This window comes from Pygocentrus nattereri, chromosome 17 (genome assembly GCF_015220715.1).
Source record: "Pygocentrus nattereri isolate fPygNat1 chromosome 17, fPygNat1.pri, whole genome shotgun sequence".
Lineage (NCBI taxonomy): Eukaryota > Metazoa > Chordata > Actinopteri > Characiformes > Serrasalmidae > Pygocentrus > Pygocentrus nattereri.
The window spans coordinates 29,614,294-29,641,459 of record NC_051227.1 but is presented as its reverse complement, the minus strand read 5'-3'; the positions used below and the strand labels follow the sequence as shown (position 1 = coordinate 29,641,459).

General features: G+C 39.0%; 1 protein-coding gene across 3 annotated transcripts; it reads left to right on the top strand.

Annotated features, from left to right (window-relative positions):
- The first annotated feature begins 658 nt into the window (after window positions 1-658).
- gpr4 (G protein-coupled receptor 4) lies at window positions 659-27,166 on the top strand. Of its 3 annotated transcripts, none has more exons than XM_037546442.1 (2): window positions 659-786; window positions 23,591-27,166. In XM_037546442.1, exon 2 carries the CDS (start codon window positions 24,117-24,119, stop codon window positions 25,212-25,214), a length of 1,098 nt encoding a protein of 365 aa, XP_037402339.1. In that variant the 5' UTR covers window positions 659-786; window positions 23,591-24,116; the 3' UTR covers window positions 25,215-27,166. The 3 variants fall into 3 exon arrangements, with proteins under 3 accessions (XP_037402339.1, XP_017574675.1, XP_017574676.1); XM_017719186.2 differs by having other exon boundaries at window positions 659-897; XM_017719187.2 differs by lacking the exon at window positions 659-786 and adding an exon at window positions 2,922-2,955.

The window sequence follows — 27,166 nt, the reverse complement described above, 5'->3', positions numbered from 1 at the left end:
CTGAAGAATCATTTCTCCATGCAAAGAACCATTTATGCATTAAATGGTTCTATATAGCACCAAAGAGAGTTCTTTAACTGTTACAATGCTTGAAATAGCGGTTACAATATTAAGCTCCTTTGTAATAAAAGCAAAACCCTTTGGGGGCTTTTTATCATGCAAAGAACCATTCAAACATGAAATGGTTCTATATAGAAGCCAAGGTTCTGTACAGTGAATTGCACTTTAGATGTATATTTTTCATAACCTATAATAGATGACCCATGTCAAAAGCTGTTTCTGACGTGAGATGTAGAGCCACACATTAGTGCAATAAGATGAAGTATGTTAGTGATCATATTTCAAGGCAAAGGGTGCTTAAGATACTGCTGTCTAAGTGCTTTAGTTTATGAATGTTTTAAGTTATTAATCTGTAACCGACAGACACTTGTGTTTACTTGTGTATTTTATTTTTACATGTTCGTTAGTTCCCCCCTGATAGTGAAAATCACCCACAGACACGTGAGTACTTGTGAGTAGTTCACATGTGGTGTAAATATATAACACAAAGACCACTGGTCGAGATCGCCAACAACTGTGTGTATTAGCGCCATCGCGTGTGTGTGTGTGTGTGTGTGTGTGTGAGAGAGAGAGAGAGAGAGAGAGAGAGAGAGAGAGAGTAAGTTCCGTTTGCAAACTGGCGCGCCGCTCACTCTCTCTCCTCTTGGGGAAATACGGAGTCACACCGCCGGATGATACGAACCCGCTGCAGTCTCGGATGTGCCTCAGAGAACGTTCTCCTAAAAAGTGAGCAACTTCCTTCAGAACAGCCGTTAAACTGCTGAACTGTGAGCGGGTCTCTCTCTGTGCTGCGAGCTGTGAGGCTGTGAGGACGCCTCGGCGCTTCAGCTTCAGGAGGTGAGCTGTTTCACTGTTAGTGGTGCCTGGTTTCATTCTTTACACTACAGAGGACTTTTACATCTTAAGCTTTCAGGCAAACGCTACACAGCTAAACGTAAAATGAACGTTTTGAACTTTTACCTCACGTTACCTTGGATAGACAGCCGTGTCCTCTGGCTTGTGTCGAGCCAGCCTCGTGTACTGAAGTCTGCTGAAACATGAGAATACACCTGAAAAAGGTCTGATTTTAACGTTCCTCTGGGCTGTATGTCTTCACATATGTGAAACAGCTCGAGCTCGAAAGAACGAGTGTTGCCCTCAACCTGTAAAGTGTGTTCAGTATCGCTGTGGTTTTGGTCATTTTGTTTGTTCTCCCCGAAGAATTCCTCTTTCGACTGTAGCTGTGACAATAGGTCATCTGTTACTATTCTACATGAGACACTTTATTTCCATACTGTAGTTACCAGATACTTTTGTTTTAGGTCGACCTCTGAGTCCAAAGTAGATGAAGATTAGCTTTAAAACTGCTTCATTATATTAACATAGATTCAGAATTTTTCATTTTTTGTGAAAAAAGAGGCAGAGTAGTCTGACAAATGGTAATGTATGCATAACTAAGGGGTCAACGGCTGCATTATAGTATTGCAAGAGTGAAGCTTTGAAACAGTCCCAGAGAGCAAGCAAATGTCTGTCTGCTTGCTTGATAAGGCTGGCACACCTCTGACTGTACACCACCGTTGGTCTACCCTCAGACCACCCAGACGATTGACTCAGCCACAGAGCCTTTTATTTTTGAAAACGAACTAAGATAAACATCGTAAACAATTGAGAAAAAAAAGACCGATTTTGTTGGAAGTTTTGTTGCTAGATTGCTTTCAGCTGCATAATCGGCTGTATTTTTGATATTGTTGGTGATATTCTTTGCTAAAATAAATTACAAAGGATAACAAAGAAAAAAGTTAAACTGGACTATGAGTGGAAAATGAATGATAGAAAACTGGCGCTTTGTCTAACACTCTATTTAACCACCAGGGGCCTTCCCAGAAAATGCTGAGCAAAAAGCAAGTATTCCAGATAGCAAGAGGATATTGGGCCACCTTTGGCCCACTGATGGCAAAGCCAGTGGTGGCCCACTGTCCTCTTGCTATCTGTAATGCCCCTCTCTCTTTTCTTAAGCTCCATCATTAACTGTCTTTCATGTAAATCATGTCATTGATCCAAACTGTAGTCAAGGCATCCAGGTGCACCTTATACACATTTGCATTGTTTATAGCTCAGCTGCATTGTTTCAAAAGATCGCTATTTTGCACTAGGATATGATGGTTTGCAGTCTATGCAAAATAACATACAGTATACAGTAATGTACAACATTTCAAGTTAATTTAAAAATACAACATTTTAAGCATGCAAAATGTCAAAAATTGAATCCTGACTTTGATTATGTGTACACCATTATACCTTTAGTAGTAACTGTTCTCAGGGAAGCTGTTCAGGAATAAATAATGATGTTTAGGAGGCATTTTTGGCAAACAGATGAAATATTCCTGAAAGCACAGAGGGCCTTTTCAGTTTTTAGTCTTTTTTAACTGAAAACCACAGCTTGAATCTCAGACACTGTTTGGCTCTGCATGTGACTCTGAGACGGGTGCATTTTCCCTCCCTTCCATGATCTAATGGGCCACTGACTTTGTTTTCATGGCACGTCACTGAATCATGCCCTCCTCAGTTCTGCATGCCCGGTAATCTTTTTGAGTGGGGCCATGGTTCTTGAGGCTGATTTCCCCACATGCATGTCTGATATGGGCCCTTTCGCTCAGGCTTTATGAGAAAAGCCCTCAGACGTTTAATCAGTCGCGTTGAGCGAGCAGTAATTGCCCACTTGGGGATGTGAGATAAGAGTGGACATTAAAAGCGTGACGAGGAGAGCAGAGTAATCGCCTTGAGGGCCAATGGCATGTCTCCTCCAGCGCCACCCGCCTGCTTAATGAGGGTGTTACGGCAGGGTAATGTCTGTTTTGTACACCAAGTTGTGTGAGGGAAAAACTCTTTACCACAGCAGGATGGAGGCACTGTAAGGTATTTTTATAAAACTTACCAATAAGCTCATACCAGCAGGTAATTTGTAGTTTGAGCCATGCACACAGAACCTGTTTTGTTGCTCAAACTATTTACAGCAAAAAGGTGTAAAGTATTATTGTATTATTGTGGCCTGTTTGACCATTCACCAAGTAAGTAGCTAGTGAAGGTCTGTAGCAGTGCTGTTCACTGTGGAGTGTACCGAGGTGGCTGGTAAAGATACTCAGACATATGAGCTTAATTAAAGTTGTGATAGATTGGTACGGTTTTCAAATGATGACACATTTACTTCTACTCGAGTATATTTGTAAAGAATCTGCTTTTTTATTCAGCCTCACTTGAGCTTGTAATTCCTTTTTCTAGTGTTTACTGGAATCGCTACGTTTTGTTGGTTCAGCACTTGGGCTGCTTTGCTTTTTCTCACACCGCTCACATTCCAGCTTTAGCACTTTTTTTTAGACCAAAACGATGCCAAAAAGAGAAGAATAGTGTATAACAAACTTCAGTTCCTGTGCTGATAGATGCTGGATATACTTAGAAGTCCTGCTGCAGTCTTAGGGAACTTAGTAGTTTTTTTTTCTTTTTTGACCTGATGCCTTTTTACTCCTGCTGAACTTCTTAAACCCTGTGACTTTTATTACATCCTGAGGCTAATTATTCAGTAATTACATGGAAATCAGAGCAAGCTGGTGAAGCTGTTCTTAAGTAGAAGTGAGGAGTACATGTCTGGATAGTTGAAGTTTAATAGGTTAAATTGTTTTTGGAAGTTACATTTGTTGATTGGATCATTAGTTACAGCATTGAAGTCTACACTCACCGGCCACTTTATGTAGGTACTGTTCAATTGCTTGTTAACATGAATAGCTGATCAGCCAATCACATGGCCGCAACTCAATGCATTTAGACATGTAGAGGTGGTCAAGACAACTTGCTGAAGTGCAGACCGAGCATCAAGATGGGGAAGAAAGGTGATTTAAGTGACTTTGAACATGACATGGTTGTTGGTGCCAGATGAGCTGGTCTGAGTATTTCAGAAACTGCTGATCTACTGGGAATTTCACGCACAACCATCTCTAGGTTTTACAGAGAATGGTCTGAAAGAGAAAATATCCAGTTAGGTGCAGTTGTGTGGATGAAAATGCCTTGTTGATGTGAGAGGTCAGAGAAGAACGGGCAGACTGGTTTGAGATGATAGAAAGGCAGCGGTTACTCAAATAACCAACCAAAATCCCAAAATCTCGAGGAATGTTTCCAACACCTTGTTGAAAGTATGCCATGAAGAATTAAGGCCGTTCTGGTGGCAAAAGGGGGTCCAACCAAATGCTCCACAATCAGTTAAAAATAAAAGGTCACTTAAAAATAACATTTATTTCCATTATAATTGTTCAATGTTTTTTAAAAATTTGTAGGTGCAACAAATATATTTAAAATTAAAATAATTCTGCACAGTAATATAGCTGGCATGGGGGACATTTGCTGTCCCATTCGCTTTGCAGTAATGTGTAATTATCTATGAGAGAAGTACAGTTGACGTTCCAAGTGGCTGGATATGCAGAGCTGAATATTTCTCTGTTCTCTCCGTGTTCACTAACTTCATAAGAAAATCGCTCACTATTAATGATGCTAGAAGATAATGCAGACAGTTGTATGTCTGTCTCTGTATTCCTCTCTCTAACTTAGCATGCTCTGTGTTGGGTGTAATCTGCAGTCCCTCTTGGTCTCTGCGATAAAGGCTTTCTAGTGAAGTTGACACAGTGGCCATGATGACATCTTACAAAAATGAAGTGTGAAGTGAGCCAGCTTAGATCATGATGGGACTTGGACTGATTAGAATGTGTGAAAAACAAAAAATACTTCTTAAAGCTCCATGAATCTTGTTAAACACGGCAAAGATTGGGGTCACAAGACCTTTTCATTCTAAATTCCCCAAATTATACACCTACAAGCTATGCTGTATTCGGCACAGGAAATTCTGCCCTTAAGAACAGGATTTCCTTGCTCGATGATGAATGATTAAAACTGGCACAGCCATTTAAAACTAACTCTGTCCAGGTGGCTAAAAACACTGTTTCAGTGTATGTTAAGTGGATTATATAATTCAGTGTTTAGATTCCCTTTTCACTTGATAAATGATTTTGGTTTACACCATCAGAGCATTTGGATAACTGCACTTGTGGATGTTACACCTGTTTCATTTTCCCAGACTGATCTGAGAATTAAAAACCGCTCTCACTGCCTTTATCTCTGTCTGTCGTTATCTCTTTCTCTCATTCTCTCTCACTTACTCTATCTATTTCTATCACAGTGTCTCTTTCGCTCTCTGTCTGTCACTTACTGTCTCTCTGCCTCACACTTTCTCTCTTTCTTACTGTCCCACACTCATGTAGTCGCTCTGTCTTTTTCCCTCTCTCACTTCTTTTTCTTGCTCTCCCTCTCTCTCTCTTTCCCTATCTGTCTTTCATTTTCTGTTACCCATATCTTGCTTTGTCTATCTTTCTTTCCTGCTGTCTCTCTCCCTTTCTCTCTCTCGTTTGTCTTTCTCCCTCTCTCTCTCTTTCTCTCTCCTCTCTCTCTCTCCTTCTCTCTCTCCTCTCTCATGTTCACCTCTCTCTTTGTTTGTTTGTCTCTCTCTCACCCTCTCTTTTGCTTTATCTCTCTCTCTCTCTATGTCTGTCTGTCTGTCTGTCTGTCTCTCTCTCTCTTCCTCTCTCTCTCTGACTGTCTCTCTCCCCCTCCTTTACTCTCATATGCACAGTCACACTTGGTTTTCTTTTTAGGACCTGAATTGTAACGTATCTCACCTTTATCTCTAAACTTAGCTCTTATCTGACCTTGACATAAAGCCGGACCTTAAAGGACTGCTTCACCAAAAACCATATTTACACAATTTCCTATTTTAAACAAAGGTTGGTTTTGCACTCAAGCTGCAAAGCTAATGTAGCCAAAAAACGAATCTAAGTCTGTTTTACTATAAATCTTTTCTCAGTACTATGGACTTCAGTTGTATTAACCTTATAACTTCAGTGCAAAACTAAAGTTTTATTTTGAAGGAGAAAGTGTGTAAAAATGGTTTCACGTGGAACTTTTCCTTTAACCACTGTTACCTAAACACTCACTTGTCACTTGATGCACTTTATGAGCAGCTGCTACACTTATTTGCACATTTGCACGTGTAACTTTAATTTTATTTCAACTTTGCACATACTGTACGCTTTTTGCTTTTACCTTTTACTATGGTTTTTTAGTTATTCTTATATTTTCTTTTCTTTTTTTTTCTCTTAAGAGTATATATGGTGAATGGAGGAACTGCAAAGTAAGAATTTCATTGTACAGTACAACTGCCTGTTCTGCTGTGCACATGACAATAAAACTCTTGAATCTTGAATCTTGAACGTAACGTTAAACAGAATTATAATAGTTCTTTGAAACAGTAGTGAACAGGTTAGAGTTATTTTCAAAATTCTTTTCCAATTTTTTTTTTCAAATTACATTTTTCTATTAGGCCCAACATAATGTAGTGAAATATTGTGCATTGCGCTGTCTCTGTAAGACCATGTGGCCTTACAGTATAGAAAGACAAACACACTCACTAGTCTGCAAGGAGGAGGTTGATCTTTCAGATGCGACGGTATGTTGTGAATAATGTATAAGGTTACCTCTGGCCAGACACCTGAGTTTCCTCAGTATTCGAAACTCCATTCTAAGAGCAATTTCTCACTGACAGTGCAGGTAACAGGCCTTTCATCTGTGATTTTTTTCTTTTCTGTGGCCCATTGTGGCCCTATCCAGTTTCTTCTCATCATATGACTTAGTCATGCTTTGCTTTGAATTATTTTCGCTGCAGGTCGTTGCTGCTCTTCAACATCTTGCTGCTGTTTGTGGAGGTGGTGTCCCTCTGCAGTCCTCCAGCTGTATACAGTAGAACTGCCAAGTTAAGCATGTGAACACTTAAGAAGATGAAACAGACTACAGTCATCACCTTACATGTGTGCAGGTGTTTCTGAGGAACCAGAAGTGTGTCACTAGTGCACCTGAGTCAGATATTAAATCTGTTTTTCCATAGTAAGGAGAAAATATTCTCTTCCTTTTTTTTAAGACACACTCAACAGCGTCTGTCCTCCACATCCATATCATATCACTGATAGCTATTCTGGCATCAGCTCATAGAAAAAGTACCAGGCATTTGAGCACATGTCCAGCACAGCAGGGCGGTTTGATCTGCATTAAGCCTTGCCAATAAAACTCTCGACCAGGGATTTGAGTGGAAAATGTGGCACTTTTATTGAAATCATTAATTCTCCCTGCAGGACGCCTGCCCTGGGCTTTCTAGAGACACGCTGCCGCCTCTCCACCGGAGCGTGAAACAGGTAGCCTGCTAGGCCTGTATTAAATACCTGCCTTGTGTTTGTGCCAAGAGAGCACAACAGGTCCTGCTCCGTTGGCCTGCTGGGGTCAGCCTGCTATTTGGACAGCATTTAAAGATGCAACACACTGTTTATTAGCTAAATCATGTCCTAAATGTCATATTTACACTGTGATTAATATAGAGGATGAGTGAACTTTATTCATGATCAGATGAAACTAAATTAGCTGTAAGTTTGAAAGAATGAAAAACATTAATAGCATGCTGATGAAGAGTTTGCAGTGTGTAAAACAAAGAGCTCTTTTTTTTCAGATTTCTTTAATAAACAATTGACTATCTATATACAGACATAATGGGGAGCTATTTCCACAGAATGTTTTTCCTTATAAATGACAGCGCTTCTGAGTGCTGTTATAAATAACAGCGTTTAGTACACTTTAGACATTTTAGTACACTTTTTACACTTGGCGCATGGCCAGGTTTGGTCATTTTTCTTTAATATCCAAAGCTCACTCTTTAAAGGCTAACACGTAAAACACACTAGAACTATTTCCAGCACTTTCTCTTAGACAGTGTAATGACAGTAATATTATTTGCTCTTTAATAGGAAGTTATATTTGTATTTATACAACAAGAATCAACTGCTGCATCGAAAGGAAGAATCAACAGGCCATTTACACAATGAGTCATGCATAATTATGCTATGACATTTTGGTGTCTGTGTAGCAGCAGCCTTCGAATACATCACAAGAGTACTTACCTGCCTCACATTATTTATATACATCATAAAATTGCAACACACCAACCGAAATAAAATAATAAGCTGGCCAATCACGTCACGCCAAATCACAGCCAAAATCTGCTTAATGATGATATAGAGCAATTGCAATACAGCATGAGGCCAGACAGTTTATATAATAAACTATGTTATATACACACATTTAGTATAAAGCAGTAAGCCATTAGAGTCTGTGTATTCCAGTGATTTTACATAAGTTAAAATGCAATATGAACAGCGTTCAATAAATTGTATATTGCGTAATCTTTGTTATTTATTATCAGTGTCAATTACAATAAACACCCAATATTTCACCTAGCAATATGGTGTGTTAGATGTAGGCTATGGGTGCTACACAACCACTGGAGCTACCCATTTTATAAAACTTTCATGTTGACACTTTCAGTATATATCACAGCTGTAAGTGAACCGTTGTAATTTAGATTTCCAGTCCTACAGGGACTGTATGACTCAGTACATTGATCACTGAAGTCTAACTGTTAACTGCTGTGTCTTGTATTGTATGAAATGAGAACTGAAACCTTCACTCACTCTGCCAGGCTGTTTGCATCACGTGCATTGCTCTAAAAATAATGTGCTTGGTTACAGTGAAATGCCATCCTCAGTGTTGCATGATTAAAAAGATGGTCTTTGGCTTGATTTATACTGATGTAGCAAATTTGTGTCTCTAGGTTTATGAGTGACGAGGGTGATGTAAGGTGATACAGAGTGAAAGATTTGTCTGGGTCCTGTTCTGCTACCTGCTCATCCATCATGTTGAGTAGATTGTGGCCCAATTGAATTAGTTCCCTTTCAGTTGCTTAATGTTCACATTTTAAAAGCTTCTGCTGTTTGACCAGACCAGCGTCCACATCAGCAGTAATGACATTTTGGACAAGTGAAAACCTCTCTGCCATCGCTTGATCAGAGTCAACACATTATATTTAAAAGCGGTTACTGCCGAAGGACAATTACAGTAATATTTATCGCTGTTGTTGATGCAGCTGTTATCTGTTCTGTAACGTGCAGAGTAAGTTGGGCAGCTGATAAATGTAGAGTTTAATGAGTTTTTATTTTTTTATTTCATTTGACTGTAATTCAAGCATTCGATTTGGTGCACTTTTGCACAAGACTGTTGGACTAACGTTATGAACCCTGTAATAACTTACAGTGAGAAATAGCATTAGACAGAAAAGATACAGGAAAGAGAAAGGAGAGATCAGAGTTTAATTGCAGATGAAGATAAGTGTTAGCATTTTGTCAAATCTGAGCACAATATGTGACTTCATTGAGATCTCTACTAAAACCCGAGAGGAGACGTGATATTACTGGGCTCTTTTGCTCAAGAGCAACATCTGAGCAGCAGGAGACTTAAGAAAAAGGCTGCTTTGTCTTTCCATCTGATCCCAATGCTGTCTGGGAGATACAACAGTATTAAGGAGATAATTAAAAAAAAAAATGTTTTCCTATGGCATGTGATAACCAAGTCAATAACATCTTTTAGAACCATCAGTACTTTGATGTAGGCTAAACAAATAAAAACCTAGTCAGGATAGCCTGAAAGCCAAACCGCAATTATTTCCTTTAGCATTTAGACAAATCACAGCTGTTTTGTGCTCAGGTACAGATGAAACAAAATCGAATTTTTTGCCAATAATTCAGCTCGTCGTGTTTGGAGAAAGGTTGTGGATATGATCCAAATACCACACTGACAGTAAAGTATGGAGGTGGGAGCATCCTTTTCTGCATACAGTACTGGAGCTTTACAAAACAAAAATGGAATGATGAACTGCTAAATAATAGAGGAGAATTTAATCTCATCAGCTAAGAAAAGGGAGAATCTTGCAGTACATCATCAGGCCTCAGGACAGTAATTATTTTATCTCACACAGACTTTACAATTTGAGAGTTTGTAGCTGCTTAGCTTAGCCTATTGACTACATTTCTAAAGCCGCTTTGCCTGATGAACAAGGGCTGAGACATGTATTTACTCATGTTTTTCTTTCCTGAGACCAAGACTGTTTTTCAGTATGACACCGGATGCTGTGGTGTGAGGATATCCTAAAATGTCCACCATATCATAGAGGTGGGTTTTTGGACAGGCATGATAGCAGTGTAGTATTCTCGTCTATATTAAGATGTTAGGTACAATAAATGTGGTATTAATGAATGATCAACCAACGTTTAAAAGTTCAGATATGTTTGGTTTTGGTAAAGCATAGATGTGTTGATGTCAAAGCTCTGATAGGGATGTATCATGACAACCCCATTAGTAATAGCTCACTAGTATTATTGAAATTAGCTTGGTGCTGTAAATACAACTCTGTTGTTGTGTCCTGCTGGACAGGTTAGTGTGATTACATAACTGATCTTTAAGAGTCTGAGAATAAGGGCGTATGTCCTTTTTGTCAGTTATGATTACGCTGTGGAATTCACTTAACCCCTTAAAAATCCAAGGCTTATTACATATTAAAGCTTATTATTCAGTAACTACAGGGACTTTAACGCAAACTGGCTGAGGTATTCTGAGGTAATAGAAGTGTGTAATAAAGCTTTGGGTGTGCTGGTGGGCCCTGGCCATTTAAGGTGCATACTCTTTACACCAGAACAGTTCTGTGTCAAAGTCAGTCATAGTTTCTCTGTCATGTTTTAAAACATGGCCTTATGTCTTTGTAGTTCCATGCAGACTCACTGGTAAAGTCAGAGCAGAAATGTAATGTAGATATATGTGGCATTACATGAGATGAGAATAGCTGATGAATGGAAAATTAGATATACCTGATGACACTATCAGGGAGCATTTTCTATATGCTGTTAGTTATCATAATCCATAATCTGGAATGTGATGCACAACATCTTTACATGGACTTGTCATTTCAACAGGCCAGTGCTGATAGACTGGAAAACTGAGGCCTTTGATTATTCATAAGTTGTCATCGTGTGCTTTCAACACAGGGCAATAAAAGCCATGTAAGGAGGGACAGTCCTAGCTGCTTAAAACTCACAGCAGGTTTCAATTATAGCAGTTTAAGCAACAGTTGGGTTTGTCACGTTTGGTTAAGTGCTTGAAAATGTATATTAATATGTATGTATAATATATGAGAAAGAAAACAGCCAACTTGACAGGGTTTTAACTACATACTTTGTATTAGTATTCTGTGCACAAACCCTACCATGTCTTTGCCATTATGAAAATGTATTAGACATTGGTGATTGGCACCAACCCGATACCAGGTATTAGTAAAAATATCAAATCAGTATCTGTTTAGACCACTACTCAAGGCTTTGTTTAGATTTAGGTTCTGCTGTCTTGGCTAGTGTGGCCTTCAGCAAACCAGGTTCAGTTTTTAATGTGATTATTTATGGGCATGAAACAGTTACTGCAGTGGTCCCCACTGGAACACTGTAACTTTTTATTTTAGTGAAAAACAAAATGAAAACCACAGATATATATACCAATACTTAAGAGATAATAGAAGTTATTAATGGATAACTGAAATAAAATCACAAATTGTTTTGTTAAATGAAATACAAACAAACAGAAACATACACTGAGGCACAAAATGTGAAGCAAATGATATATTGACAAAAAGAATTATGTAAACAGTTTTGCATTCACATAAATAATTATGTATTTAGAAGAAGCCACCTTCTTGATGTTGATGATTTAGATACATGAAGTTATGTGTTTACAGCTCCCTGTTTATGTGAACTTTTATTTTATCATAATGAGGTTACATTTCACACAGAGGATTTGGAGAAAATCCATGTAAACATTTGAGGATAGTTTACTGACTGAAGTTATACAAAAACCTTCAAAATTTAATGAGATATGTTGGGTTTATTTTAAACTGCAGGCTGGTGGTGAGCTCTTGACTTCCACTCATGCAATTCAAGAGCTTGCTTGCCTGTGTATAAAGCTTCAGTGACCCTTACTGCAGTGTGTGCCACATGTGACCAACATGTCCTGCAGAAGCTATGAACAAATGATATCATCGCTATGTCTGGAATTTTCACTGTCAGTCCTGCGAAACAACAAATTCAGAAGGATCAAGTTTATTACAGTGCACAGGTGCAAGACAGCACTTTTCATAATAACACTTTCCGTGCAGGAGTGTGCGTACCTGTCACTTTAGATATGCAACGAGAGGAAAGAAAATATGCTTTATCATATCACCTAATTGTGCTTTAGCATATCATGCTGTAGCACTAGCTCAGAATGCGCGTTGTTGGCCAGTGCTACTGATATGCCTTCTGTTCCACTAATGCTGACCGAGGCTGTTTTATCGTTTTCACCACAGTGCTAAACTCCACATGAAAATACAAACCTTAGGGCTTGGTTTGATCTGGATTTCTAGGTGATAGCATCACTAGGAACTTGTTTTTCCTCCAAGCTGGCTCTAGCCTTCTCATTTCAAACAGTAGTGTTATGTTTGTGGGTCTTTTACATTGCAATGCAAATGTTTGAGTACAGGTTAAACACATCTCCTGTAATGTTAGCAGTACAGTCATGTATGGCCTGTTTTACCTCTCGGAAATCTTTATGTCTATATACAAAAGAGAAATTTTGGGCAAAACTGAAAAATAAGTTTGTGTTTTAATGTTGTTTTGCAAAGTACATTTGACATTTGTTAGATATGCATGTATTTGTCAGAGCTGTTGTATGGTACTAGACCTTTGTAGGCTTAAAACTGCATTACTGCTTCTGGAATGTTGAACAAACATGGAGGAACTGTATTTCAGAGTCTTCCTGACCACTTTGATGGAAAAGAACTCAATATCCCCTCTTCAGGAAAATACCTTCAAGCATGTTCCTGCTTCTCAGACTGGCAGTGTGCTCTCTAAATGGACACTCTGCACAGTTTGTTTCTGGCAGATTCCACTAATCTCCAAATCATTATTTGCCAGAAATGCTGGCTGACATCACGCAAACACGCCCTCTGTCACTAGCCTGCTCCGCACAAACTTGTCAGGTCAGTCTTCTCTTTGGTGCACGTCAGCTCTTACTGGCTATAATCTTGCCTTGAAGTTCACAGATTCAAGGAAAAAGAAAAAGAAACAGAATCCCTTTTCAGCAATATAGCGACCTATTTCATTTAGCATATTAACCTGCTCAGCACATCAGAAGTCTTTACAGGAAACAGGCGTTTGTAACTGTGGTTTGTGCTTTCAAGCGGAACAGAAAATGTGATGTGTAGGAGTTCAGGGCTGAGTATTGTCAGTAATGGTATGATATATTTCACGATATAAGCACCACGATATATACCATGCAATGTTTACCTTAAAATGTGTGCTAAAATCTACAGTAATGATTATTAAATAAATAGATGTAGGGGTTGGGATAGTGTAGTGGTTAACACCTCTGCCTTCTAGAGAGTCGGTTGCTATAAATATATCAGTAAATAAAAAAAGGAACAAGTGACATAAGACATCACATACCACACAGTATCAATCAATTTATCCATTTAGTTTAAAAGAGCTAAAACATGAAGCAGCTCTACAAACATGCCACTTAAATGCAAGCTGCTGAGTGCTAACCACAGCAAAATAAAAAACTAATAGCCTACTGTGAGCTAAACTACATCTGTGAAAGGGAAACTGAAATCCTCAACTAAGGATCACACATAAACTCACTCCATCTATAAACTAATGAAATAGCTTCACTCTTAACTCCAATTTTTCATAAACGTGGTGCTCAGAAGGTAAACGCAACTTGTTGGACTGGATCAGAGCCATCACTGTATTAATACATGCAATATACCAAATTTCTAGTGTCGCTTTCTATACTGGCACTTAAACGCAGTGTTGGTATCGTTGATGGGAATACAATGACACCACGAAGCAATTTCTGACCTGTACATGTGCGCCAGTAGACAGAACTTAATACCACATTGCAGTAAAAATGCTCTAGGCAGAATCAGTAATGGCAGTTTTTGCTGTTAAGAACACGCTAAAAGAGCCGCTTACCTAAACGGCTGAGCTGCTTCTTTCAGTAATCATTCATCTGCCACTGTGTGGTCACTTACAGTCTGAGTTAATGTTATTCAGAGAGGGGAAGGAACCACCGGACTCTCAGCGTAATGAAAGCCTTCAAACTCGATTTAGCCTTTAGCATAACAGCCCACTAGCCATCAGTCAGCTGTCTACACTACGCAGCTGGGTCTTGCGGCCTGTAGCATGAAGCAAGCCAGGAAAAAAACACTGGAAGTCGGTGATACTGACAGTATGAACAACAGTAATAATAACTGAACTGAAGCTCATAGATGCAGCACGAGTGAACAAGACGCATGTATGAGAAAAATTACTTTAGAAATTTTGGGGTGAAACAGCATTTAGCTCTGTGTTTGAGCCAGAGAAGGTGCTGGGTACTGATGTTTAACAACACAGGTTTATCCGTATACTGTTCAGTTCTGTGTTGCACTTTTTTTTTTTTGCTTAGTTTGCTTAAGTTGTTAAACTTTGTTCTTGTTAATAATACAAAATTATAACAGTAAATACTAAAAATATATAGTAAATAAACATAGGTTTTCTTATGCATCTTATGTCTATTTGTGACACAGAACATACATTTTATGACAATAAAATATTTTAAAATGTAATTGTGTAAATATCAGGACTTAGCAGGTTAGACAGAGCTAGTAATGGTATCAGTACTCAGTATCAGCCAATACTAAAGAATCAGATATAGGTAATCAAAGGGAAAAGGTGGTATTTGTGCATCTCTAAAAATTTCCTACCTGAGAAAACAGATTGTGTCTATAAATAGGACAGAACAGCTCAGTCAAGGCTATTTCAGGTTTGTAAGATATTGTTTTAATATAGAGTACAGTTACCCAGGAAACATGGGATAATTAACACTATTAATACATAGTAGCTTTATTAATGCTAAATTAATTAAACATCATTTGTTTCCAATAACCCAATAATAATGATTAAGATCTGATAGCTCACCTAGAACAATACAAAAGCAATTTTTGTTATTTTTTTAGCATTCCACTGAAATATGTTCTCTTGCTGGTTGTAACCCTGAATCTTTGGTGTTCTTGTGTTGAGTCTAACCTAGTGTGCAGTTCGTCCTTTTGCCCTTCCTTTGTACGGTAGACTTTACAAAAATAATCCTCAGTTAACCCTGTAGCTTTTCACCAAAGACCCACCAGACTGGGCTACAGTATCCCTGCCCTAAAGTCATCATGTCTGATGTTTGATCTGCCCTAATGAACGAAAGAATAATCAGGCACTTATTTTAGTTTGATCTTCCTGTTGATATCCCTCTCTCTCTTTCTCGCCCTTTCCTTCTTGACTCTCTCTCTCCCTCTATCCTTTTCTTTCTCTTCCCTTTTTGACTCTCTCTCTCTCTCTTCCCCTACCTCACTCTCTCTCTGTCTTCCCTTCTCGTCTCTCGCTCCCTCTTCCCCTACCTCTCTCTCTCTCAAGCTTTCTCTCTCTCTCTCTCTCTCTCTCTCTCTCTCTCTCTTGTGCTCATTCTCACTTGTCCCCTCTCATCTTTCTCTCTCTTCCTCTCTTCCTCGCGCTTTTTCATTCTTCCCTTCTCATCTCTCTCTCTCTCTTTCTCTCATGCTCATTCTCACTTGTCCCTTCTCATCTTTCTCTCTCTTCCTCTCTCCCTCACGCTTTCTCATTCTTCCCTTCTCATCTCTCTCTCTCTTCGAGGGAAGTGGACAGGTCCATCTCTCAGCTCTCACTGATTAAAAAGCCGCCAGCTCCTCTCTGCTCATGCCGGCTGCATGTTTATTGTTGTCGGGCTTATGTGATAACATGGGGTCTTTCCCACCAGGCTGAGGGGGGGGCAGAGGCTCAGAGGTTGCATCGTCGGGAAGTGCTGTGTTTACGCTCATTATTTAGAATGACCTAGCAGCGTGATCCACAGGGACGCCTGTCACAAACACAAAGCTGTTAATGGCTCAACACAATCCATATGGCAGGAGAACAGCCAAGCATCTAATCACTGGAATGAAGTAAGCGAAATATGACATGTCTAAGTAAACCAGCACTCATTTAAATGCATCTTTTAGAAGTGCAAGGAGTTCAATATTTTAGATTATGTTGTGGAATATTTTTGGCTCATGTGGATTATGTTGTGGAATATTTTTGGCTCAAAGTTCCATCATGGCCTTAACATGCCCTTCATCTGCACTGTTCAGACTCTGTTTTTCACGGAGCCATTTATTTATGTGGCTTTTGTATTCCTTCTCATAATGTAAAAACAGCTTATTGTCACAGTGTCAGTGTAGAACAGAGTAATTGCCTTGATGGATGGGGTCATCTGTGGGTCAAGTCTCTCTCTGTAGTGTTTCTCTTTTTCTTTTTTGTTATTTTTTCAGCAATCGCTCATTTGAGTTGACGCAGTGCAGGACCTTTTGTTCACAAAAAACCTTAGGCCTTACTTAACAAGGCTGACATTCTGCATCTCACAAAGTGAGCCTGACTTGATTGAAACAACAACCTTGTTTGACACTCTTGATGATGACCCTAATTAAATTGTAAATGTGATGAAGGTTTGATAAAGCTAGAAGTAACATTCTTTATTAAGCCTGATCTTTAGGTTTGAAACAACACTTGGAGATGCTTCATGCTGTTCATCAGCACGTTATCTTAATATGTCACAGTAACGGCTGCTCTTCTTCCATCAAGGTTGATAAGAGATACACAGGTTTTGTTTTATTTGCATAGAAACTGATTGCAGGCTTCCTTTAATGTTTAAAGTAGGCACATTAATTACAATGTAGAATTGAACTGAACTGCTTTGTGCATCAAGAAGACTGTAGGCTGCACAGTGGAGATGACACACATGGGTGGATACATTAAAGGGTCCATAGTCCATCATTTAATTCCACTGGATAACTTGATCTTTGGTAACGCCTAATCCAGAAAAACCTGCTAAGATTGTATTAAATGAAAAGGTGTGTAGAAACTAATTGGCCTCAAAAAAGTCACCTTTACAAAACCCAGATAATCCCCAAAGGCCTCAGTTCACTCAACTTCCAGTGGTCAAAGACAGGATGGCATTACAACTGGAGAATATAGTTATGTACATTGTTACAATGTAAACAGTAAAATACATCTGATTTTGGTTTGAGGCAATAACACAAATATTAATGAAAATAAATGTCATTTCTTTCAACTTAATATCATTGTTGTATGTAATAGAAAGTAATTTGATTTAAAAATTATATTGCTTGTTGTCACTTCATCAGTATTTTTTAGGCATGATATGAGAACTGGGGGCCGATGCAGATATACAGTATTCTTCATGTACATATAAGCTGATGCAGATACGTCCCCGAGTTTTGGTTACTAAAGTCCACTGTCTGCCCTGATGTCTGCTTACTTTACATGTACACTCTCCACCCATATTTGCATATGGCCTTTCAAAATAAATTATGCAAATTATGCACTTTCTTTAAGGTACTGTGGTTAGACACTGTAGCCTAGACTCAATGTTAGGGTTCCTGTGTGAAATTCATCCAATTTGTATCCTTTGACATTTGAGAAATATATTCAAAAGGGTGGACGATCGTGGAAAATGAGGTTTCAAAATAGGAAAGTGTGTGGTAAGCAGATTGGTGGGTTGCCACTGCAAATGCATTGTGCTGAAGCACTAGCTGAGAGTCAGCAGAGCCTTTGTGTTATGAGGTAAGCTAATCCCCTCTGGCAGCCTAGCAGACTATATTCTAGACAGTGATGGCCAGGTTTGCTGTTGCCCCATATCTCCATATTCTTCTTCTCCAGCACTCATATACAGACTTCAGTCTTCTTCAGTCTTCCTCTTCACCCCTTGTGTAGTGTGAACATTTTTTATCCCCGCGCAGTGCTGACTCAGATGTAACACAAGTGCTTGATGTTTTATTTGGGCTCTTTAATGTCCATCTTTAGTGGTCTCCTCACTCTTTTGTGAAGGCCTCCGCATAATGTTGTTTAATCGGTTTGGTCTTTCCCTTTATCAGTCCGGTTTATCCTAAAATCATGCACGCTATGTTATTCATATTCATGTTATTCGGGTTCTGATTTATTCTCTGTTTTCTAACTGTCTGCTCTTATATGCATTTCATAGCATGTCATGCTGCTGTGATCATTTTCTCCATTTTTGATGTCAGTGTCTAGGTCTCTGTATAGAAGTTGATCCCTGGAATAAGGTACTAGGTAAAAATATTCCTGCTGAGGATATTAGCATATTTCCTTCCTAGATGTTTCTCAGTTCTTCTGCTGACGCATGAGGAAGAATGAATCCCAAGCTGATCGGTTTCTTTCTTAGTATTTCATACTCTCGGCTCTATTGTTTTGAACTGAATCACAGTTCCTGGATTATGTGCTCAGCAGCTTCCTCTGTTAATTAAATTCCTATGCGAATAACATGTATTATGAGTGTGTCCAATATGTTCCCCATTGTTTTAAGTTACTCACTGTTTTTAGTTCCTCACTATGATTTTAGACTTTGATATATTGATATATTACAGACTTGATTTGCATGTGATTTTTTTCTTCTTGTAAAATAGTATCATAAAATGTTGAAAGAGCATCCATCCATCCATCCGTTTTCTAAGCCGCTTCTCCGTCAGGGTCGCGGGGGGATGCTGGAGCCTATCCCAGCAGTCTTCAGGCGGAAGGCAGGATACACCCTGGACAGGTCGCCAGTCCATCGCAGGGCACAGACAGGCACAGACAGTCATTCACACCTAGGGGCAATTTTAGCATGTCCAATTGGCCTGACTGCATGTCTTTGGACTGTGGGAGGAACCCGGAGAACACCCACGCAGACACGGGGAGAACATGCAAACTCCACACAGAGAGGACCCTGGCCGCCCGGCCGGGGAATCGAACCCAGGCCCTCCTCGCTGTGAGGCGATAGCACTACCCACCACGCCACTGTGCCGCCCGTTGAAAGAGCATATATAATCTTATTTCAGATGTATGGGATGGGGAGCAATGGGGAGAAAATCAAAGCCATGTCTAGCAATATTACAGGCTAGTGTTTCCCAACCTTATACAGAGATATTATAAAAGAGGACAAGACAGTCAATTGGTTGAAAACTAAATAGGCAAGCTTGTAAAGCTTAACATGCGTCTGTTTACAGGAAAAGTCCTTTCAATAAAAAGACCCAATCAGCTTTCTGGTAAAGTTGCAAGTAGGAAAGTCTCTCCCTCATGTGACCTTCTGTTTTCAGTTTACAGGTCACTCCAGGGGGTGTTACCAAGAGGGCTGCTGAGTGGCAGATTTCCTATAAGGATTTTGTGTAATCCTATCCCTGCTTTCAGTACATCTGAACAATAAATAACTATCCGAGGGTCTCCATGGACTGGGTTGAGAAAATATGTTTCATATTACTACCACAATCACCGCCACCTTACTATATTCATAAGTACTTAAATCTGGTGTACATACTGTAAATTCTCTATATTGTCTTAAATTATTAGTAAAGTGTTTATTTTTATATAATGGCTGGAACTGTAACAACTGCAATTTCCCCCTGGGATCAATAAAGGAATCTGAATCTGAATGAAAACACTCTTATAGGTGTGTGGGCTAGTGCAAATTTTATTTTTTCTTTTCGATTTTAGTAAACAGGCCTATAACGTGTTTTTTTTACTCTGAACTTTACATATCCTGCAGAGAATACAGTCATTTGACCATTGTTAAACTTATTCTTTTAACTGGAAGAGCCATTTTGTTTAAAAATGTAAAGTTTCCTGTTTATAGTGTCAAGATGCATGGCCTTCCTGTCTGCATCCTCTGCCCTGGTGCACTTGTAGTGAATAAGTTTCCTTTTGCCTTCTTTGATATTACACTTCCCAGCTGTTGACATCTCTCCAGTGATCTTTCCAGTGCTGAGGTGTTTTCACACACTCTTTTTATTGTGATAGAGGAGTTCATGGAATTCCTCAACCAGACACAAAATAGGGTAGATAAGTTAAAATTTAACAATCTTAATCTGCTTGATAAAAAGAAGACTTAGAATAATAACTTTGATGTTAAGTCTCAGCTGTGTACATCCACATGGTCTTCAGTGACTGCACAAAAGAAAGAATTCATGATTTTTTTTTTCAGTGAGCATAGCAGAAACTGCAGTCTATTTAAGGCTTAGCATAGAATATATAGGCAAGGCACGTTTATTTATAAAGCACCTTTCATACACTGTTGCCATTCAAGTGCTTTACAAATGAGAAAATACAGCCAGGAAATACAGTTATTAAAAAAATTAAATAAGAATCGAAATCAAAAACATGATTAAAACAATAGATTTTAAACAGAAAATCATTCAATTAAAAATCAAATCAGAAGTTAAATTAGGATAGTTAAAAAATCTAATTAAAAAGTCAATAGCTGATTAGGATAAAAAAGGGCCATTACAGTGGAAAAGCACCTAGAAACACTAACAGAGTTAAAATCTGCTCAAATAGGAACATTTTGAGCCTGGATGTTAAAGTGTCCAGTTTTGGGGCTCTTCTAATGCTTCTAATGATTTATAGACCAGTAATAGTATCTCAAAGTCTACTCTGTAACAGATTGTTAGCCAGTGTAAGGGTTTAAAAATGGGGGTGACTCTGGCAGCTGTATTTTGAATCATCTGAACCTGTTTGTCTTTTTTTGGGAGTCCAGTTAGGAGATGATTACAGTAATTGATTCTGCTAAATATAAAGGTGTGGTTGAGTTTCTCCAGTTCTGCTTTAGTCAGAAAATCTTTGATCTTGTTGATTTCCTTAGGGTGATAAAAAGCTGATTTAGTAACTGATTTTACACGACTCCTAAAGCTAAGATCAAAGTCCCTTAGTACACCAAGGTTACATACTAATTCTTTAGATCTTAGGGCTCTTGAATCTGAGACAAATAATAGGTATAACAGTGTAGGTGTCCTAATGTGATGCAGTGAAGCAATATGCAGTGCTTGAGAACAGGAGTACTTTTGATTACTTTATATTATTTTGCATCCACTTAAATTAACTCATTAAGTATAGAGAGCTTAATTTGCACATGAGATCTGCAACCAAGATCAAATGTGATGTTGGACACTGATGACTCTGCACAGATGTATTCAGTCACTTGTGTACTCTTCTCGTTTGGAAGCATGTGTGACACACATCCAACTCCTGAAAACCTTGATCCTTATCTTGATCTTTTACTGAAGTGATCAGGACCAGACAGCTTTTTAGCAGCTTTTGGTTTGGACAGTGTTCTCTCTTGGTAATACACACTGTGATCATATCACAGATTTTCCACTCTGGATTTTGTTTTGGCTCCCTAAATGAAAATACATTATAGTTTAAAATCCATCGAAGCAAAGTGAAGTATATTCTACCTATGTTAAGCCAAATGTTGCTATTGATCTAGCATGCCAACATGAGGTAGACTGTGGTAATGTCAAGAGAAGCTTGAATACAGTAAATGAGATCAATAGTAGTAGTGATCGTCAGGTTTATTCAGTGTCTCTCAACACAAAAAGCAAGCGTGCTATTTGTCACCACTTGTGGCATCTGACTCATAGCGGCTTAACAAAGTCACAGTGAGCTATAGCATGTCACTGGAGCACACAGTGGCCACAAAGCCTATTCAGGCAAACTTGTTTGTTTTGCTATTTTTACTGATTGTGATAATAAAATGTTTACTGATAACGTCTAGTGTTTTAGCACATGACTAGCCCGAAGCTGTAATCTGTAAACCAGGCATTATTGATGATGTGTGCATGTGCTCTTGTTGAACCTTTGATAATAAGATTTTTGTCTATGTAAAGCTGCACGTGGTGCACATGGGGTCTCACTCATAGCTCATTGAAGCAAGCAGAGAAATTGTAGGAAGTACAGCTTTTACACTTTCAATCAAAACCACATTTCTGTCAAAACATTAAAGAGGAGATATTATAGTTTCAATTTGTGCTTTGCAGAAAAGAAAACTCGCTTTTTGACATCAAAACAAACTGAAAATAAGTTGGAAGTGCAGGCTTGACCATGACAAAACAAAATATAAACTGAATGTAAATGTCACTTATTATGTATCTCCCTACATACTGAAATCTGTCACTACATAGTTTAATTTGAATGGCATAGCAGAACTAAAATAAACTTTTGACTTCTAACGGTTAAGATTTGTGACCAGTGCAGACAATGTAAACCCATTCTTTTAACACATTCAGGTGTTCTTGTATGAACTCAGGTGGATGCTGTTGCATCATACAGTGTTTATTCATCTCACATTCTGAGCTGACACAACATTCAATCCTACAGTTTAAGTCTGAGTTTGAAATGGAATTTTGGACAGTACTGAATCTCCATGATGGCCTAATTCAAATCAGAAATCTTCATCATCATACACAAACCGAAAAACAGTCTGCACAGTCTCCAGACAGTCACCTTTTTCTGGAAATGTCTCATTGTTTTAAAGATAGTATGTGGACAAATTCATGAATGCTAACAATCTCTCACGATAAAATATGATATACAGTGGCATTAAAAGAACAAACAGTTATATTCAGTAATCCTCCTGTTTGGCAGAGTAGTTTAAAAATAAGCTTTTAATTGATTTTTGGGAAATAGTCCAGTCTGTGCATGCTGCTATTTTTGCTGGGGTGATGAATGAATAGTTCAAGTGAAACTCATGCTTATGTGAGCGTGTATAGAGACACAGGGTGATGAAGCTGGTTTTGGTGTGCCTTGTTCATAGCCATTTGTTAATTCTGCACACCCAACATTTCATTTTATCTTCTCTGCTCAGCTTTTGGCCATTTGGGCCTATGTCTGTCTCCAGGGAGATACAAACAGTTGCAAACAGATAGAGAGCTTGGTTTCACTCCACATAGCTACGTGACACATACAGTAGTTTTAACAGCTTCATATTGTTTAAAATATTTCACATTATCTTTGACAGCAGTCAGTGGCTTTAAGCATTGGTACTGAAGAGCCAGAAGAGGAGAAGCCTATGTACAGTACTACAGTCACAATAACTGTAAGACTGCCTGTCACAGCACTGCAACAACAATCAATTATTGTTGGGACAGATTTTGTGGGGTTCCCAGCCTTTTCAAGGAAACCTTTAATGGTGTATTTTATAAATCTTGGCTTTACCACCACCACTAGTAAATGCTTTTTTCTGAACAATGGATATCCTAAATGGCAGAATCAGAGACAATATTAGGGATTAACGTAAGTTTTCATGTCTAGGATATCTGACTTTCTTCTCCAGAGTAAATGTTCACTCTCTTTTAAGAAAATGCATTATAAGTTATGCCCATCACACTTTCTGGTGCTACAGTGCCATCAAGCTGGTGCCCTGAGAACGTATTTTCGCAGACAGTGCGTTTTGACATAATATTATGTTAGAACATTTGAGTTCATCAACACAAACCTCTCTGTAATGTGGTCACAATAAGCTCTCCATTTCAATTTAATAAGTGTCACGCATTGTAAAAGGATGAAAAATGTCTGGAATAGGATATTTAACCTGGCAAATAACTAACATTATCTAACATCTCTTTTCCACTTTCCAGATGGACATCACTGATGGAGCCAACCAAAATAAATCAGAGACCAGTGTTCAATGAAAGCAGGGAGGGTGGACGCCATGCTGTGGAGCCCAGCTGCTACATGCTGCTAAAGGAGCAGGCCTTTTCTCTCTTTAATCCACTCATCACTCCTGATTTTTTCTCAAGGATTAATAGCACCTTCAGCATTGAGGCTGGGCAGGCTAGAATAACTGTTAGTTTGGCTTCAACCTTTCGTATCTCTTGTGGAAAGGTTAAAGAACCAGCCATGAAATGTGCCAAAGACATATGATGCCCTAAGCCCACCATGCTTGAGCAGCATGGATATGGGCTGTGTTTTCTATGCCACAGTCACACTCTGAAAACAGCAAGGAATGCATCTTGTGGAATTTCCTGTCTCTATGGATTGTAATGCTGTTTTTGTTTTGTACCAAAACTCAGTTTTCCTCCAAAATATGGCCTGACCTAGGACTTTAGCGCGCTCACTGATTTCTTGATTATTATATCAAGTCTCAAAAACAGTGAAGAGATCATGTGTAACGTGACACTGACCACCTGCAATGTTGACTCAAACATTGACCAGTTCTTCCAGCCAGTGCTGTACATTATTGTTATAATCCTTGGCTTCCCTACCAACTGTATGGCTCTGTGGGCCGCTTATTTGCAGGTGAGGCAAAAAAACGAGCTGGGCATCTACTTGATCAACCTCTCTGTGGCCGATCTTCTGTACATAGCCACTTTACCACTGTGGATTGACTACTTCCTGCAGCATGATAACTGGATCCATGGGCCAGGGTCCTGCAAACTCTTCGGTTTCATCTTTTACACTAACATCTACGTCAGCATCGCGTTCCTCTGCTGCATTTCTGTGGATCGCTACTTGGCAGTGGCCCATCCACTCAAGTTTGCCAAGGTGCGTCGTGTCAAGACAGCCATTTTGGTAAGCGTCTTGGTCTGGCTTATAGAAGTGGTGGCCAACTCAGCCCCACTCTTCCATGATGAGCTTTTTGAGGCCCGTTTCAATCGCACCTTTTGTTTCGAGAAGTATCCGATGCAGGAGTGGGTGGCAGGCATGAATCTTTACCGAATCTTCCTGGGCTTCTTGGCTCCCTGGTGCTGTATGCTGGCAGCATATAGAGGCATCCTGAAGGCAGTGCGTGGAAATGTCTCCACTGAACGGCAGGAGAAGGCCAAGATCAAGAGGCTGGCCCTCAGCCTCATCTTAATTGTGCTGCTGTGCTTTGCGCCCTACCATGTGCTACTGCTGTGGCGCAGTGTGCTCTTCTTCAGTAACCCCTGCGACTGTGGGGTAGAGGAGAAACTGTTTGCCGCATACCACGTAGCACTTGCTCTCACCAGCCTCAACTGTGTAGCAGATCCAATCCTCTACTGCTTTGTCAATGAAGGAGCCCGCAACGATGTGAGCCGTGCACTGGCCGCCCTGGTAGGCCTCTTCCACCGCGGTCAAAACACTGATACACTGATGGGAGGTTCCATCACTGTGGAAACACCTTTGGCCACCAAGAAGCCAGACCTCTATGGAGAGGTCAAGACAAATTCCTATAAAAATGACATTGAGGCGCTGAAAGAGGAGTGCCTTCAAATGACCAAACTTAGTGTTAAAAAGTGAACTTATGAACAGACACAATGCGGATGTAGGCACACTTTTGCTAAGTGAACTTCAGGGACTGTGCGTCTCAGGTTTTTCTGCACACACAGATTCCGTCAGCAATGCCTGTCTTAAAATGTTGGTGTAAAACTCTACTGTTTGAATGTTATGCAGGATGCCTTGTTTGATACTGTTGTTGATGATAATTTGCAAATGATACTGTTTTCTCCCTCCAAAATGATTTAACCTTCTTTACTATTGCTACTGTGATGATTCATTACTTGTTTTAAGCATGTTTCTTTATTTATTTGTAGCTCATGCCACCGTGAAGCTCAAAACAAATACAAAATGGCCAAAAATGATGCAAGACCATCATGGCAGGGCTCTGACGTTTTAATGAATTAGTAACTTTTTTCATGAAATATTACTTCTGACTGGTTAGATACAATGTTTCATTTTTCTAAAACAGTTTATGCTGCAAACTCCATAACAGGACTGGATTTTAGCAAAACTTGAGTAATTTCTTAATGTGTCAGATGAAACAGACTTATCTTGAAAGTCATCTAATTGTTAACTGTTAAAAGTACAATCACTATTTTACATACACTTTGTGTGTTGGAATTTGTAGCTGATGGCTGCAATTTAAACTGAACCTATAAAGCTGTGATCATAATTTTTCCATACTGAAGAAAGATAATATGCCTTGTCTGTGATGGTTTCCATTGTTAAAGCAAATTAAATCCAACTTTGACTGAGGCAAATAATGATTTATATTATGTTAATGGCACTATATGTAATGTGCAAATATTGTGCAAGTCAGATACCATCGTTCATTTAATTAATTTCCAGTCAAAACAGCCACAAGTACAAGCATCTAAACATATATTTAACAGTCAGTTACACAGAAGCCTCAACAGCTAAGTATAATATCTGAATTTTAGTATTTACCATGTCCACTCTTTGCCAGTACTACAGCTTCCATTCTTTTCAGGAGACTTGCTTTCAGCCTCAGAATTTGGTTGCATTTTCTGTTTCTCACAATCCAAGTATTCTCAAACACAGTCCATTGTTCTGAGAACACCAGCAGCTTTCTTCTCCTTTTCTCAGTAGCAACTTCTTGACAGCAATACATCATTTCAGATTCATAGTGTTGTCTTTTTACAGTGAAAGAAGGGAAAGAAAAGATTTTTTTTTCAGATCTGAAGAACAAGTGAAGCTTGATTTTCTGTATCTCTGCATTTTCTCTGTATATTTGTCATTGTATATGTATCATTGTTTAAACTACAGGTTTGTAAACTCCTGTTTTTTCACTTATTTTCCATTGACTTTCTTTAGACATGTCAATCATCTTGTCTTATCTACACAAAAATATCTCCAGAAAAATAACTTTTTGGCTGTTTTGACCAGAAATTGATTAAACGAATGTCTCTGACTTCTGCGTATGTATCATGTAGTGTGCTGGTACACATTAAATTTGATCCAAGAACATGTTGCAAAGCATTGCAGTTTTGTAGCAGAGTTGTACTGATTGACTTCTTCTGCTTGTGAAATAAAGGATAAAGGTCTTGGATTCAGAGCATTGTAGTGGCGATTGCAAAAATGATAGTGTTTTGGGGTTTGCAGTAACTGTTTTGGAAGTGTGACTATTCCCAGAATTGTTGATACCTGTAATAAAACAGTCTGTGATATTTCTGAAGCCAGTGTACATGATATCTGAGGGCCAGGGGTATGTTATTAACATGTGTTAAACTACATATGTCACTCTATTGTTTGCAGTTTGTCAAGTGTGTTCAGTGACCCACAAGCACCCAGAATGGAAATCTGTTCAAACAATAGACTTTGCATATGTTTACATTTGTTCTTAGATGCCTTTGTGGAGCTCTCCACTGTAAATCCTGAATGTCTTTCATCAGCTATAGGTCTGAAACTCATTTGAACGTCCCTGTTATGCCAATAAATGACATCAGCCATTC

Coding starts and splice junctions, on each gene's coding strand:
- gpr4 (XM_037546442.1), top strand. CDS start 24,117: ATGTGTAACGTGACACTGACCACCTGCAATGTTGACTCAAACATTGAC.